General features: G+C 42.3%; 1 protein-coding gene across 11 annotated transcripts in view; it reads right to left on the minus strand.

Moving 5' to 3' along the window:
* Positions 1-13,922, minus strand: part of UBR5 (ubiquitin protein ligase E3 component n-recognin 5) — a 156,484-nt gene extending 142,562 nt beyond the window's left edge. For all 11 annotated transcript variants that reach the window (XR_010317813.1, XR_010317814.1, XM_064267979.1 and 8 more), the window contains exon 1: positions 13,793-13,922. Coding sequence is in view for 9 of the 11 variants with exons in the window: in XM_064267979.1 (XP_064124049.1) it covers positions 13,793-13,854 (62 nt within the window). In the remaining 2 variants the exon portion in view is untranslated. The remainder of the gene's footprint in view (positions 1-13,792) is intronic.
* Between the last annotated feature and the right edge of the window lie 4,145 nt (positions 13,923-18,067).

Genomic DNA, 18,067 nt, shown 5'->3' on the forward strand with positions numbered 1-18,067 from the left:
AGGAATTCCCTGCATCACACAGTTCCCCCACTTGCGCCAGCCCCTCAATATACCTCCTACTCACTCTCCTCATCCTCATTTTAGCTATTTCTTCTTCCAGTAAGTCATCCCCCTTCCCAAGACCAGGTTGTGTGCCCCTTGTGAAGAATCCTGAACTCTTCTTTTTACTGTACTCATCACACTGCACTGTAATGGTCTGCCTTTCCCACTGTACTGTAGGCTCCACCACCACACACCCAAGACTAGAACAGTGACATGCAGCACAATCTTCCAAAAATTTGAATAATTAAATGAGATACTATTTTAGTATTTAACCACTAACCAGTTGCCATCAAGTGGATTCCAATTTAAGTAGAGCTGCGCCCCATAGGAATTTCAATGGCTGATTTTTTTTTTTTTTAAGTAGACTGCCCACCCCTTCCTCTGAGGCACCTCTGGGTGGACTCAAACCTCCAACTTTTCGGTTAGCAGCCAAGTGCATTAACTGTCTGCACCACCCATAACTCCTTGGCAGTACCAGGACCTCCTAAGCAGCCTTCCCTAAGAGAACAAAAGTCTCAACCCACTAGCCATCAAAGAGGAGCAAACACTCCCAACCCCGGAAGGTGATAGGCTGTCAAGTGTGCTTTTGCTTTATCACACACTACTTCAAGGAAGTTTTTGCTAGCCAGGACTTCACCCCATTAAATTTACATGGAAATCATAATTACAAGACAATAATATAATTGAACAAAATTTATTCGTATCAAATTAAATGCATCTGCCTCAGTAGTTTAAAATAAAGGGGGCGAGGAAGCAATCAGAAGACTTGGGCTGATTTTTAAGAGCTCTCCTTCAGTTAAACCAACAAGGCAACAAGAGCTAGAAAGCTCTATTATATTCCATCCTGTAAAAAACCCGTTGCCATGGAGTAGATTCGGACGTATAGCAAACCTATAGGACAGAGCAGAACTGCCCCACAGGGTTTCCAAGGAGTGTCTGGTAGATTTGAACTGCTGACCTTTCGGTTAGCAGACTGAGCTCTTAACCACTGCACAACCAGGGCCCCAAATTCTGTCCACTGCTCCTCAATGCCTATTAGAACAAGTACAAAAAGTGTAGAAGAGCAGGTATGAGTCAGGAAATAAAAATCAAACCTTACAATATCAGATCGGACCAACATACATCGGTACACCCACAGTCATACAGATTTAAAGCTGAAATGAACTTTCAGACATCAAATACACCCTGTCATCTTATAAATGAGTACGATGAGACACACTGCAGGGAAATGACTTGCCCAATATTACACGACTTGTTAGTAAAAGGATCAAGCCTCCTCACTCTGAATTCAGTGTCTCAAGTTCTCACAGCTCACTCTCCCCATCAGGTCTTTCGAATTCTATTAAAAATTGCAATATTTGATAACGCATACCAATACTATAAACCAAACCTTCTGACGACAAATAAAAATTTATTATAAAAATGTAAGAGATTAAGCAGATCTATCGAAATTCAGAAATGTATTCTTAACTATTTCATCTCACCTTGTGGTCTCAGAAGACTAAATATGATATAAAATTCCCTATCCATTCAAATAGTTATATCACATGAACATAAAACCAAATTCATTGTTGTCAAGTCAATTTTGACGCATGGCAATCACATGGACACACATGACCACAAATAATCTTGAAATATTTACTGGCCATGCACTATGAAAGTGAGTATTTTAAACAAAGACAGTAACAATGAAAGGCTCAGATGTGACCTGGTCTCATGTTTCAGCGGTGCTCTATCGCGACGCTCCTCACAAAATTCGAGTAGGCCACGCGGTCAATCCCACCCAGCCTGCGCACGAGGACTGAACAGAAAGGAGCAGACTCTCCACACAGGCCCTTGGTCAAGTCTCCCCTCTCTCCTCCTTGCCACACTCTTACAGCATTAAGTGAATGTATTAGGATGGAGCAAACTGTCTGCACATGCTGATGCACTATATTTTCTTATCTCTAGACAGTATCTTCTGCAAACGAAAATCAAACAAAAAAAAAAAACACTGTCTATGCATATGCTGTTGTCCTACAGTGCCAGGGTTCTAGAATATTATTAAATTCTGATTATCAATATAGTACCAAATACTAAAAACAAATGAAAACCCTTTGGTTGCTGACAGCATCTTTGATACCTATAAATCAAAATCCATTAGGCTCAAGAAAACTGAAGTAAGAAGATGAACCTTTCTGCGTATCCTGCAACCCTGTCTTCAAAGGCCTTCCTTGGCATCCAGGTTCAATCATTAGATCCTTGCTTCCCTGCTGTTGTTGTTAGGTGCAGTCAAGTTGGTTCAGACTCATAGCAACCCAATGTACAACAAATCGTTGCTTTGTTTGAGCCCATTGTTGCAATCACTGTATCAATCCACCTCATTGCTTCTCTAGAACTTGCATTACCCATTAACACTTCTCTCTTTACTTACATGTCTGTCTCCCCATTAAACTAAAAGCTCCATGAGGATAAATGCCTCTGTAACCCCGTGTATACAACTTAGTTGGCAAAATACTTACTGAATTAGAGTAAAATGTATTTTCCCACTTCCCTTGTTCATTTTTTCCAGTCATCAACAAAATTAAAGTAAAAGAAATCAGTCACCATAGACTCACAGTTCTTTCTTCCTCTGAGCCATTCTACAATACAAAAACTCTTTTCCCTCTCATAATCCTAAAAGCTGAGAAACAGGAATGGAAAAAAACTAAGTGATCAGGTCCAACACTCTCATTTTACAAACGAGTTACAGCATTTATTCAAGGTCACTTCGAACAATATCATTAGTACCACAAGCAAGTAAAATTCTGCTGAAGATAATTCAAAAATGGTTTCAACAGTACACCAACAGAACTGCCAGAAATTCAGGCTGGATTCAGAAGAGGACATAGAACAATAGATATCATTGCTACTGTCAGACGGATCTTGGCTGAAAGCAGAGATTATCAGAAATATATCTACCTATGTTTTATTGACTACACAAAGGCATTCAACTGTGTGGATCATAACAAATTTTGGCTAACATTGCAGAAAATGGAAATTACAGAACACTTAATTGTGCTCACACGGAACTTCCACACAGACCAAGAGGCTGTCATTCGAACAGAACAAGGGGATTCTGCATGGCTTAAAATCAGAAGAAATGTGCATCAGGGGTGTATCTTTTCATCATACTTGTTCAACCTGTATGCTGAGCAAATAATCTGAGAAGCTGGACTATGACATCAGGATTGGAGGAAAACTCATTAACAACCTGCGTTATGCAGATGACACAACCTTGCCTGCTGAAAGTGAAGAGGACTTCAAACACTTACTGATTAAGATCAAGGACCTCAGCCTTCAGAATGGATTACATCTCATCATCAAGAAAACAAAAATCCTCAGAACTGGACCAATAAGCAACATCATGACAAACACAGAAAAGATTGAAGTTGTCAAGGATTTCATTTTATTTGGACCCACAATCAACACCCATGGAAGTGGCAGTCAAGAAATCAAAAGGTGCATTGCGTTGGGCAAATCCACTGCAAAAGACCTCTTTAAGCGTTAAAAAGCAAAAATGTCACCTTGAGGACTAAGGTGCACCTGACCCGAGCCATGGTATTTTCCTATGCATACAAAAGCTGGACAATTAATAAGGAAGAGTGAAGAAGAACTGATGCCTCTGAATTATGGCGTTGGCAAAGAATATTGAATATACCACGGACTGCCAGAAGAATCAACAATCTCTCTTGGTAGAAGTACAGCAAGAATGCACCTTAGAAGCAAGGATAGCGAAACTTTGTCTCACATGCTTTGGACATGTTATCAGGAGAGACCAGTCCTTGGAGAAGGACATCATGCTTGGTAAAGTAGAGGGTCAGCAAAAAAGAGGAAGCCCCTCAATGAGATGGACTGACACAGTGGCTGCAATAATGGGCTCGAACACAGCAGAACATACACCAAGAATTTACCAAAAGAAGATCCAACCTTCATGTCAACTGAAAAAGCCTCTTACATGTCCTAAGGGCCTCTGGGTAGTCAAGAGGCCCTGCAGAAGAAAAGCAAAATGCCAGCTGCCCTAGAGCCTCCTCTACCCAACATAACTTTATGAAGCCAGAGACATTTTGGGAAGGTATGGGGTGCCTGCTGTATGGATGTTTTATGTACTCCTCATAATCTTTCAACCCTCATAAATAGCAGAAAGATGAGCAACTGCCAACAAAATCAGCCCATGTGTCATCTCTGACCCACAGAGCACGGGCAGACAGTCTCCACAGTGGAAAACACCCACATTCCTAATTCTGCAACCCCGTGGCAATGACAGAGAATCCTAATAGGGACTCATCACGGGCTTGAGGAAGTAGCTGGGATCAAGCCTGAAATGTGGATTATCCCCTGCTGGTAACTGTAAGAAATGAAGAAAAAGTAGTTCCTACACTTCCCCGAAGATGCGCCACAACACAAAAAGCTGCACTGTCCGTAGTCCTGAAGTACTTCCTCCTTCCCCCTTCTATTATTCTCTGATATACACAAAACAATCAGAATACCTGATAAGCAAAAAAATGCAATCATTTAAAGAAAACATCAGTGGATTTCTTGGAGCTGAAGACTCCAGTTTAAACTCCACTAGAAACACAAGAATACTAAGACAACAGATGTTTAAACTAGGCTTACATGCAATTTAAGAAAAATCACTTGACTCATGATTCCTTTAAAAACTTAAAGTAAGTTTTAAGATGTCAAAAATGATGTTACAAAGCATAACTGAACAAAGTTCAAATTGCCTTTGGCCAAGAAGCAAAGCTAATACAACGTAAGGGAATAGGGGACCAAATGCACAGATCCAATACTCCTCCCTCCAAAACCTTTTTCACACAATGCCCTGTTGTCATCTTCTAAACATCTAAAAAAAAACCCACCATATCTTCTCTGCTTTCTTAACTTGACGTTCTCTATCAAATCAACTTCCTATTCCCAAACTCAGCTTTTTCTCAAGGCTTACAAAACCCATCATCCTCCACTTCTCACATTACATCAAGTGGGCTCCTACAGAAAAACACCCAGATAGATTTCCACCACGCCACTAAGTAGCAGGGCCTTGAAGACACTCATACAAGGCCATCTTTGGAGTTCCAGGTTATCTGTAAGGCAGATTTCATGTAAAGACCTGGAACACCTCATCTCCTGAACCCTGGAACAGCAGCCTCCATTCATGCTGGAGCAGAGCCAACTGCTTGAAATACTAGTAGGGTCTCAACATTTTTTCTCCAATACCACTATGACCTGAACTGATGGGGAGGAGAATAAACATCTATCTATTAATTCATTCAATGCAGTGTTCTGTAGACTGGACACTGCCATAATCTTCATAACTAGCACTCTAGAATATCACCATTACAGTTAACAGAATTCTAAAATATAACCTTTCATATACTAGTATATATTTTTTAATATGAACATTTGCTGTCAAGAAAGCAATTATTTTAGTATCAGTGGTTTCTTACTATGAAAAATATTGTCACAAATCAAAGTCAAGAAAAATGTCAAAGATATAAAATTATACCCAGGATGATCAGGAGTCTATAAAAACAAACAAAAAAATCTATGTACAGAAAAATAAACTTGTAAGTCGCCAAAATGTTAACAATGATGGTACTGTTACTTTTTTATTTACTCTTCCATATTTTCCAATTTTTCTATAAAAATTTTTTTGTAACGAGTAAGTTTTTTTGTTTTGTTTTGAATAAAGACTAGGGAACAGGCAGAAACTGAAAACAACCCAGTAATCCTTGGGTGGTGCGAAGAGTTAACACACTCAGCAACTAATCAATAGGTTGGAGATTCGAATCTACCTAGATGCATCTCGAAAGAAAGGCCTGGCCACCTACTTCTGAAAAATCAGCTTGAAAACCCTATGGAGAATGGTTCTACTCTGACATACATGGGGTCACGATAAGTCAGAATCCACTTGACAGCAACTGGTTTGCTTGGTTTGAAAATAATCCAAATTTCTAACGGCTAGAGAATTTTTTTTTTTTTTTAAGAGACTATTTTAAAAAGTGGCCTATCCATATACCATACGGTCGCTATGAGTCAGAATTGGCTCAATGGCAACAGGTTTGGTTTTTTGTTTTTATCCATATAATAAAATACTGCTACTCATTCTACATACAACATGGATGAAATCTCAAAAACATTATACTAAGTGTAAGAAACCCGGCACATGATTCCATTTGTATGAAATTCTAAAAAAGACAAAACTACAGTAGCCAAAAGCACAACAGTTGAAGCCAGGCAGGGGTGGGGCACCAAGAAATTTTTTGAGGTGGTGAAAATGTTCTACATCTTGATTGTGGCGGTGGTTACACAACTGCTTACATTTGTCAAAACTCAACAAACTGTACACTTAAAATGGGTGAATTTTATTGTATGTGGATTATACCTCAAAAAGTTGGTTTAGAAAATAAGTAAGAGTAGATAAAGTCAAAAACACTTAATAAGGTAGATGAGGCATCGGAAACTGAGCAGGTAACATTTCTGCTAAAGTACCGTGTATTTACACACGAAATAACACCAACTTTTTACACGTTATTTAATATCCTGACAAAAATCAGAACGTCACAGTTATCTAAGAAGTCACCATACTTCTTATTTTGAAGGGGTTTATTACCACTACACTGATTCTATCAAAAAAGTAAAGCGACATATGATCTCCGGAGAATAATTTTTAATTTACAGCCAAGTTCAACCAATACTCTCATCTTAGAAGAAGTATGTTGTAAACTTTTCCCATGACTCAATGTTACTCTTCAGTGTGCCCCATTCAATATCACTTAATTTCAAGAATTCCATCTTAGCATCATTACATAACAATTACAAGTGACTGAAGAAAGACCACTATCGTACTGGAGGTTGAGAAGTTACAGCGTCATGCTGTAAAGAACCTTAAAATTTCCAGTGTGACACTGCCTCTCTCTTTCTAAGGCTACAATTCCAACAAGTTTTCTCTTCTAAGGATGTCTGGTTTTGTAACGTGTTAGAACCCAGTTAGTTTTAATTATGTAAGGTCATCAAAATAGTCAATCCAAAAAAGGCATTTATGAGATAACAGGAAAATCGGAACAGACTAAATTTTGACATTAAAATGTTTTTAGGTTTTTTTTCCCCCTTCTTGAGGTTTCATCTTTGAGATACATACTGAGAGTTTATCAATTAAATTACACAATGGAGGGGAATAAATGAGAGGGATAAAACCAGACTAGCCATGGATTGGCACTGTTGAGGTTAGATGACAGATACATGGGCGTTCATTACACTATTCTCTCTACCTTTGTATGTTTGCAATTTTCCATAATAATAAGCTTATATAATATTCAAGAAAAAAGTTTTCATTTCATCAGAAAGCAAGGTGTCAAGATGACTGAAACAATGTAACTGGAGTTTGTTTTCTCAGTCAGAAGTATATATGACAATCTATGTGGGATCAAACTTTCAACAGCAACTCAAGAGGTTAGACAGAAAACTTGGGGACACTGAGTTTACATTAAAGGGAGGGAAACAACTCAGGAAGGGAGGGTAAGAATGGTTGCAAAACTCAAAGAATGTAATCAACGTCACTGAGTTATATACGAAGAAATTGTTGAATTGGTGTATGTTCTGTTGTGTATATTCTCAACAACAACAAAAATAAGTTATTTTTTTAAAAGTATACATGACAAAAAACAGGAAACCGTAACTATATCCTCCTGCAAAAAACTGCTCCCTTGCAGGAGGGCAGTAGGATGCAGACCCCAAATTCTCGTAAAAAGACCAGACTTAATGGTCTGACTGAGACTAGCAGGACCCCGGTGTGGTCATGGCCCCCAGACCTTCTGTTGGCCCAGGAAAAGAACCATTCCCAAAGCCAACTCTTCAGTGAGCTTCTTGGATCAGGTGGACACTTCAGCCTATGTTGGCATCTCCTCCCTGGAGGGGAGATGAGGGTAGAGGGGTTAGAGGCTGGCAAAATGGACACAAAAAGAGAGAGTGGAGGGAGGGAGTGGGCTGTCTCATTAGGGGGAGAGCAACTGGGAGTATGTAGCAAGGTGTATATAAATTTTTGTGTGAGAGACTGACTTGATTTGTCAACTTTCACTTAAGGCACAATGAAAATTAAAAAAAAAAAAACCTGCTCCCTTCAACATACCCTGTAAGATTTATTGAAGTGTAATTCGAAACAATCTTCAGTGATTAAACTTTCCTTTAGAGACTATTTCCTAAAATAACCTAATTGTTAGAGGAAAAAAATTCTGACCTTTCTTAATTTCGTCCCATTATTCCCAGCTGAACTCCGGTGTGCCACGTAAATTCCATCACAAGTGTCTCTTTATCCCTAGGCCTATGATTTAGTCACTGGTTTCTTGATTTATAATATCGATCTGCCCTTGTTTGTTTTGATTTTCAATTTTTTATTTGGCTATTTTATACCCTGTCTTTAATCTTACTCCCATAAGCAACTTCATTTTATCACTTTAGTTAAGTTCCACTGCGCTTTTCCAGCACCAAAACCAAACCCGCTGCAGAGACAATTCCTCCTCATAGCAACCCTGTGGGACACAGTGAACTTGCCCTACAGGGTTTCCAAGGTTGTCATCTCCATGAACACAGACTGCCACATCTTTCTCTCACAGAACGGCTGGGGGGTTCGAACCACCAACCCTTCTGTTAGCAGCTGAGTGCTTAACCACTGTGCCACCAGGGCACAACCTTGCTAATATTACTGTTTCTAAGTAACAATCTCAGTAATCAAATAGTGAGATTTCCCACTGGTTTGGTGATGTGATACTCTACCCCACACTACCTAATACTTGTGTTTTTTGGTGTAGCACATTGAAATTTCAGGAAGCTTTTCAACTACAAAAACCTCTACCCACCACAAGCTTTGTTCAGCTCCATGTAATCTTGGCATATTTTCTGGCTCCTACTAAGAGGATGAGGATATGCCTGAGTTTTTAAAACTCAACACTTTCTAATAAAAATAATGAGCACTTACTAAATGGCATACCCAATACAAAAGCGCTGTATATGCCAACGCTGTCCTACAGAACGTTCTGTAATGGTGTTCCATATCTGTGCTGTTCAATATGGTACTCACTAGCCACAAGTGGCTACTGAGCATTTGAAATGTGGCTAGTGTGACCAGGAAACTGACTTTTTTATTTTATTTAATCTCAATTAAGTTAAATTTAAATAGTCACATTTTAAGACTAAGTTAAGTATCTTGCTTGAATTTTTCTTCGTAAATAGTCACATTTTGACACTAACTTAAGAAAGTATCTTGCTTGAATTTTTCTTCCTAAAAGTCATTTCCATGTATATTTACACCTATATGCATTCAAGATAATCCAGGGCAACTGACATTTTGGACTGGCTAATTCTTTGTTGTAGGGCTGTCCTGTGCACTGCAGGATGTTTAGCAGCATCCCTGACCCCTAGACACCAGTAGCAATGCCCCAGCTGTGACAGTAAAAATTTCTCCAGATATTGCTAAATATCCGGGGGGGGCGGGGCGCAGGGCAAAAATCATCCCCAGTTGAGAACCACTGTTCCAGGACTGAGTCTGGATTCTACACTCGATGCTAAGGACATTCTACAGCAATTTCCTTGAGTTTCTGTTATTTTCCACTTGCAAACCAGACAACACTTAACAGCGGTTAAAAGTAAAAAAAAAAAAAAACTCCTCATATTTTCCCCAGAACCTACATTATAATATTGATGTTTTCCCATCCACAACTCAACTGTTCCTCACCAACCTAGAGGTGGGTACTACTTTAGAGACTGGGGTGACAGGAGTATGGAGTGAGGCTCTAAGAGGTTAAATTAAATGACTCACCTACCAGCAGACAGTAATAGGTATGAGGGCTGAGACAAACCCCGATTTGGGATTTCCAAATTGCAAAGTCCTGTCTATACTATTTAACCTTATAGCCTAAAGGAACATCAAGGGGAAGCTCCTTACAGAAAAACCCTTCTCATATGACAAATGCAATCAAGACTGTTCATGACTACACAACACATCACAATGCCAAAAAGCAAAGCTCACAGGAAAATTCCACATACAGACAAATAATGAGAACTGGTTTGTATTATAACCAACCTACATTCTGAGGAATGATTCGGGACAGGGGCAACAAGTCATACCCTCACTGCATTCCCTTAATGCTAGCCTAACCTAGTAATAGAAAAGGGTTAAGAAGGTCAGCTTCCTCATCAAGACACAAATCAACCTGAAGCCCTGGAGGGAAGCGCTTAAAGGAAGAAGGAATCAAAACTCTAAGACAGGTGGCTGCTCTAAGGCATCTAAGGATGCCTCAGACAGCAGAAACATTTCAGGATACAGGCCACATAAGACAGTGGAAAGAGCCTTGGACTTTACAAAAGAAAAAAAAGCCCAATGATCCATCAGGTAGACCTCATCTGCCAGTAACTCACTGCGTAAATTTGTAAATTCTCTGGGCCCATTTCTTCATCTGAATGGTGAGAAGACTACAGTCTACATGACTTCTTAGGTACTTCCAGCTCTCCCTTCAAACTCAACATCATGTTCTTGGTATCATTTTGCTATTTCTCTGAGACAATGTTTTAGACAAGATCAAGGCACTAACTCAAGAAATTCACTAGAAAGAAAATCAAAATGTCACAAAGGTATCTGAACACCTACGGTTTAAATTCAACTCAATGAATATTTACTGAGGGCCCGCCCACTCTGACCAGGGGCTTTGTAATCCCATGGGGAAGCCACAATGTGGCCAGATCAACATCCTAGACTCTGAACTTCTCTTGGCCCTAGTCACTGCCTCCTATAATTATTAACTTCACTCATTCATTATCTAGCCTCCAAGGGACAATAATTAAAGATTTTTAACCTAGTATGTGCAGACTATCATAAAATTAGGAAGTTTGGGAACACACATTAAGAAAAAATATCAGGTGTTTTTCTTTGTGCTGGGTATATTTTAGATGTTTAAGACATCAGACTATTACACTGAACAAAATGTTTGACTTTTAACAGAATGTATGTATTTAAAGAAAGAAAATTTATTTGGAGAAGAAAATATTGGTGGTGGTTTCAGCTCAACAGTTTTCTTTAACTGGGCAATTTATTTACAGTACCATACTGCCTCATCAATCTTACTGCTTTTCAGGTAAAGAACAAAGTCTACCTATTTATAATTTTTCATCCAAAACTATCATTTATCATTTAGTTTATGACTATCACAAAAGACACATATCTTACAAAAATCAAGCTACAGTAGCACACTCTTTTCTATTACCAGAACTTAATAAGCTTTGATTAAGTTTTTATCTGAAGATGAAGATCTTCTGGGCTGCTCGTTCTGGATCATTAAAAGGGTCCAGAAAAACCAATCATGAATGGAAGCATTTTTCTCAAGCAATAGGTTGATCTTGTGCAACTCTGCCATGAGGCATGCAAAACAGATCTTTTCTTTTGAAGGGCAGACACAACAGCTCCCAGCACAAATCTACTATTCCAAAACTTAAGTTGCATGACTGTCTCAAATGCTGCCTTTACAAAACGAATCTTGACATTTTTACAGCTACTAGATACAAGTACCTAAATTTCTACCTACAGCACGTTTCTATTTACTCAAGTATCTGTCATATTAATGCACAGATTTTATAACCTAAATCAAATCCACTTGTCTTTTTTCCTTATTTCATGGAATTAAAAATTCAAGATGGTCTAAACATTCTTAATATTGTATCTTGACACTATAGGAATCAAAATCAAAGCTGACTGTTTACACTCATATTGGAGGAAAAAAAGGCATCTGTAAGAAAGATACATGTAAATTTCTCAAGACAGCTGAAGCAAAAGGAATGCTCAAAAATAAACCAGGTGCCCAATACAATTGTACTATAGGTTTTGGCGTGTACAGCCAAGTGAGTAAGCTAGTCAGGACTCCTGATACATAACAGAAAGTTGGGTTTAATATAGAAAACATGACCTAGTTCTCTCCTCCCTGGTGCAATTTTCTAAGTTACAGGACAAGTACTACTCACTTGGTTCTATAAATGACAGTAGAGCTATCCTCACTACCAGCCTGAATCTAAAGAAAATTACTTCTAAATTTACAAAGAATCTTACGTTGAAGTCTTAAAAAGATCACTAAATAAACTCAAAGGATCAGATAACAAAATGTTAAAATAAATAACTTGAAGGTTATTTCCATATTTAAAGGAACTATGTGACAACTTAAAATGGTTAACATTTTCAAAAAGTACTCCAAAAGTTTCACAAGCATGTTAAATACAGTATGGCTACAGCAAAGATTACACAAATCCAACCCAGTGCTAAAACCAAGCCTCCAGTTTTCTGGACTTAAAAGTTGCCCGGCCGACCTGAGGCGGTTATACACATCAAGAAAGGCCAATATTTTAGCAGCAAGTTAGGCCTCTTCCTCCCTCCAGGAAGCGCATGACAAACAGGGCGTCATGCAACTTATGTCACCAGGTCACTTAGCAAAAATTATACCTAACTTCTAAACTTGGGACCAGACGGCCTATTACACTCACAAGAAATACACAGAGTAGTATTGGGGGAGAGGGAGGCTTAAATGCCCTACCTTCTGATCCTGTAAACATTTAGCCCATCATTCGATCTGAGTCCTAGATTCAAAGACATGCTTTAATGGAGGCCTCCCTCGATCTCCTGAGTCTGTTTTGCAACAGTAAAGGAACTTTTCCTGCTTTATCTCAGTTCCCTGTGAGCATGCGGCCCTGCAATTCAATATCCTAAACTGGCCGGGAACGGTGGAGGAGGGAAGGGGAGGAATCCATGGCTAAAACAGCCTTCTTATGAAAGACAAAAAAAAATACATATCATAATTCCTCCTCTGCCCACAGCAAACTCATCCTAGAAATTTACAGCGTGTTAAGAAGAGCAGCATTGCGAGCTGCAAACGCTAAGAGTTTTCCTTTGACTCTACGCACGGTTTTCAGCTGTCAAATTACAACTCAGGAAAACACTATCATTAGAATAAAAAGGGGAACAAAAAAAGCTCGCACCACAGGGGCTGGAAGGATGAACTGCCAGTACCGTTTCAAGACAGGGAGAGCAAAGGCAATCCGCCCCGCGACGCCCGCCTGAATTCATCCCCTCCCCGGGCAGGCAAGCCTCACTGCAGGGGCTCAAATTCAATAATAATAACAATAATCATGGCGCTTCCTCCCTCCCTCGCCGCCCTCCCTCCCCCGCGAATGCCGGGAATCGGCTTCTCCCCCCGGGATCTCCCAGGACTGGCAGCTCCGGTCCAGCTCTCCGGACCCAGCTCCCGGGAGCCGGGGCGAGCCAGCCCAGCCCTGCCCCGGCCCCCTCGCCGCGCTTCTCCTCTTCCCTCTCTTTTTACCTTCACCATCCCCCATCCGCATTGTCTGTCTCAATTCAACTTTGACTAATATGGATTCCTAGGGCCTGGGCCGGGAGGTAATTACAGCCCGCCCCCCCAACCCCGAGAGCTGGAGCCCCCCATCTCCGCCGAGTTCAACGGGGCCGCTCAGGGCGGGGGCTGCGGTGCGCTCTCCCGTCTACACCGCGGCCCCCGTCTACACCGCGCGCCCCCCGCATCCTACTGGACAAGAAGTTTGGCCCGGAAGGGGCCTAGCTCGGGGCCGGGAGGACCCCCCCGGCGGGCGGACTGCGCGTAAACACCGGCGCCCGTCCGGCGCGGCCCCGTGGGGGAGGGGAGGGCGCCCCTCCCCCCGCCCGCCCGCCCGCCGGCCCTATTACCTGTCATTGAGCTGGTCCTCGGTGCCCGGCAGCGGGTGAACCACGAAATGGATGGACGTCATGGTGCTTCCTTCTCGTCCTCCTCCCGAGGACTGCCCCCTCCGGCGCTCGCCCACCCCCCGAGACCCCTTCCCCTCCCCAAAACCCACTGCCGCCGTCGCCGCCTCCTAGTCCCCAGATGGAGGGAAGCAAATGCGCAGGGGCCGCCGCCGCCTCCCTGCCGGGCGTGTGTCGGCGGCCCGGCGACTCGGCGGGGCGGGCAGGAGGGCGGATCAACACGCCACCCGCTCCCCCGGCGACAGCACCTAAGAGTGCGAGGCCGGCGGCCGGGACCCGAGCCGCGGCACCGCCGCCGCCGCCGCCGCCAGCGGCAGCCGGGCGTCGGGAAAGGGGCGACTGGGGAGGGGGAGAGGGGCGGGCTGCGGGGTCGGTGTGGTCCCGGCGGCAGACGGGGTCCGGACTGGGGGAGGTGGGGAGGGAGCTGAGCCCGCACCGCGCGTCACTGGCGAGAAGCCGCCGCCGCCGCCACCAGCACCGCCGCCGCCATCTTCACTTCTGCCCCAGTTTCTCCGTCTCGCAGGCTCCGCTCCGGAGCGGCGGGGGCGGGGCGAACGGGAGGAGGAGGAGGGCGGAGACCGGCGGGCGGGGGCACGGCTGCGGAGGGGCGGGGCTCCGGGAAACGGGCGGTGAGGCCTTCTCGATTGGGCGGCTCAACGTTGTCGGGCCACGGCGCTGTAAGGCGCGTGAGGATTGGGCTGGTCGGCGCCCGAGCCCAGCCCTCCGCGGGGGGTGGGCTAGCTCGGAGTGAGTGTTCCGGGGAGCACGTGTTAGGGAAGGAGGAGGCGCAGGGGCGGCCCCGCCGGGGCTGGTGGGGAGTTCGGGAGGGAGGGTAAGTGTGTCCCGAGGGAGGTGGGAAGGGAGGGGGGCTCTTCTCTTCTCTCTCCCTGATTTCCCTGGGGCAACCCGAATTATTTTGCCGATCCTTGGGGGTGTTTTGTTGTTTCTCTTTCATCCGCGTTTGTACTTAAAGTGAAAGTGTAGTATCAGATAAAGGGCAAGAAATAAACAGCCTTTTATTTTATTGGAGAAGTAAGGTATTTATGTAAGGGCCTTACCTGAAGGTGATAGTAGGATCAGGGAACTGACTTTGCAGTTCTTTTGCAACTCTGGTCTCCGTAATGTCCCCCAACACCACCACCATCCCATACCGCCACAAAGAGAAACCGTGGACACAAAATAATTTACTGATCTAAATGATTCATCATTTTTTTATTATTGCTTTAAAGTAAAAGATGGTATATCTTTTCTACAAAGAAGTTCCTCAGCTTGTCATCAGTGGGATCATAACTGGAAGTACTTGAATGGATTTATCAGCTTTTTTTCTTGGAAAGCCAAATCATAGCTTTCTTCCCAAGGTTTCTATGATCTTTTTAAAAACTCAAGTACTTCTGAGGAACTCTAAAACTTAATGGCAAAAACTGAAAACAGTTCCTCCTTCCCTGACATACCTCTTAACCAGTCTGTGTGAATGTTAGTTAAATCAGGGGTCCTGTAAAATGTTAAGAATAAAATATCGCTTTTCCTGTTAATGCATTGCACACACACACACTCCTGCTTAGGAAATTTCCTTGTGCAAAGTATATGAAAATTTGTTTATAAATCAGAATAGACTAGGTAGCCTTTGAGACAAACAAGGGAACAATTTTGTAGGTCCCTTGCTCCAACATCGGCCCAGATTAGCTTAGATTAAAAGTGACTTCAAGGCTACTGTGTGTTAGAAACCCTGGTGGCACAGTGGTTAAGAGCTAGGGCTGCTAACCAAAAGGTCGGCAGTTGAGATCCACCAGGCATTCCTTGGAAACCCTGTTGGGGCAGTTCTACTCTGTCCTGTAGGGTTGCTGTGAGTCAGAATTGACTTGATGGCAACAGATTTGGTTTTTGGTATGTATTAGAAGTCCATGTGAGCCGTGGGGAGACAAGGTGGCCCAGTGGAGACTGTTGGTTTTAGAAACAGACCTGGATTTGAGTACTGGTTCTGCTATTTAACTAACATTATTATCTTGGGTAAGTTATTTAACCGATTGTAGCTTTTTTTCCTTCTCATTTGTAAAATGTTATGTTATTTTATTTAATGTATTAATAGAGCTGCAAAGAATTGTGATGGCGTACATATTGGACACCTAGAGCAGTTCATAACACATAGTAAGCTCAGCAGATAAAAGATTTTATTTGTTGAATGCTCACTTTGTACCATTTTATATACCTTTTATATGTATCAGATTGCCTTAGGGTGGTAAATGGTATTATCCCCATTTTGTGGATGAGAATACTGAGAGCCAGACACCTTCAATAACTTGCCCACGATGACATAGATGATAAGTCCTAAAGTTGAGACTTATACCCAGGTCTTCTGACTCTGATTCAGTTGCTCTTTCTACTATACCACAGCTGCTATTAAGTAGTTAATAATTTAGAAGGAACAGACTATTTAAAGCCAGTTGAAAAAGATGTGATATGATAAATGCAATAAAAGTACTATGGAAGTTAAAGGAGGAAGTGATTCCAGTGAAAAGAATTCAAAATCATTTAAGCTGAGCCTTCAAGAATGTTCTGGGCAAATAGATTACGTAGCTTAAATCCGATCCTTTTAGATTTGTCCCTGAACCAACTCCATACTTTGCCCATACCGTGCCTTATTTCTCTTTTTTTCCAAATCTGTCCTTCATCTTTTTATTTTGCCTCCACCCTCCTTTTGACCTGATTTACCCACTCCTAGTTTCCAGTGGTTAAGAACTTGGCTGCTAACCAAAAGGTCGGCAGTTCAAATCACCAGCCACTCCTGGGAAGTCCTGTGGGGCAGTTCTACACTGTCCTATGGGGTCTCTATGAGTCAGAATCAACTTGACAGCAAAGGTTTCAGTTCAGTTAGTTTCCTTTAAGGACTAACGTGCTCCTGACCCAAGCCAAGGTGTTTTCAATCACCTCATATGCATGTGAAAGCAAGACAATGAGTAAGGAAGACCTAAGAAGAAGAATTGACGCCTTTGAAATACGGCCTGCCTTTGGCAAAGAATATTGAATATACCATGGACTGCCAGAAGAATGAACAAATCTGTCTTGGAAGAAGTACAACCAGAATGCTTCTTAGAAGCAAGGATGGCAAGACTTTCATCTCACATACTTTGGACATGTTATCAAAAGAGACCAGTCCCTGGAGAAGTACATCATGTTTGGTAAAGTGGAGGGTCAGAGAAAAAGAGGAAGGCTCTGAAGGAGATGAATTGACACAGTGGCTGCAACAATAGGCTCAATAATAACAATGATTATGAAGATGGCACAGGACCCAGCAGTATTTTGTTCTGTTATACATAGGCTTGCTATAGTCGGAACCAACGCAACAGCACCTAACAACAACAATGACAGTTTCTTCAAGGAGCCCTGGTGGTGCAGTGGTTAAGCACTCAGCTGCTAACCAGAAGGCCAGTGATTCAAACCACCAGCTATTCCACAGGAGAAAGCTGTGACAATCTGCTTCTGTAAAGATTACAGCCTTGGAAACCTTGTGGGGCAATTCTGCTCTGTCCTATACGGTCCCTGTGAGTTGGAATTGACTTGACAGCAATGGGAGTTTCCTAGAACTGTGACATACTTTCTTGGCAGCCCTTTCGAACTGCCTACTTGATCTCTGAGTCACGACCATCTTGGCATTGCTACCTTTTTGTGGTCCCAGACTGGCATGTTTGCAACAATCCTCTTCTTCCAGGGCTGATACTTTGGTGGGTCATATTCTGAACCGGGAAAAAGAAGAACAAAGTCATGGAGTTGTGAAAGCCAATAGGATGCATGGGTGGAGTGGTGGGGGAAATGGAGATAGAGAAATAGAAATAAGCAGGACTCAAGAAAAACAATCTCTGTGAAGACTCAAAGCGTAATACCAAAAACAAAACAAAGCCTATTGCCGTAGAGTCGATTCCAACTGATAGCAACCCTATAGGACAGAGTAGAACTGGCCCATAGGGTTTCCAAGGAGAGGCTGGTGGATTCAAACTGTCAACCATTTGGCTAGCAGCCAAACTCTTAATGGCAGTGCTACCAGGGCTCCCAAAATATAAGGCTACAAAAGGAGGCTGGGGACTTAATAGTCCTTTGAATTAATCCTCCCTCTGAGGACAACTAGAAAAGTTGTACAAAATATTTCTTTAAATCTGCTTAAAGAAAAAGAGAGCTAACAAAATAATGATGACTTCCCAAGCCAGGATCCAAAGGAAGAATGAG

Source organism: Loxodonta africana, chromosome 14, assembly GCF_030014295.1.
Source record: "Loxodonta africana isolate mLoxAfr1 chromosome 14, mLoxAfr1.hap2, whole genome shotgun sequence".
NCBI classification, from domain to species: Eukaryota; Metazoa; Chordata; class Mammalia; order Proboscidea; family Elephantidae; genus Loxodonta; species Loxodonta africana.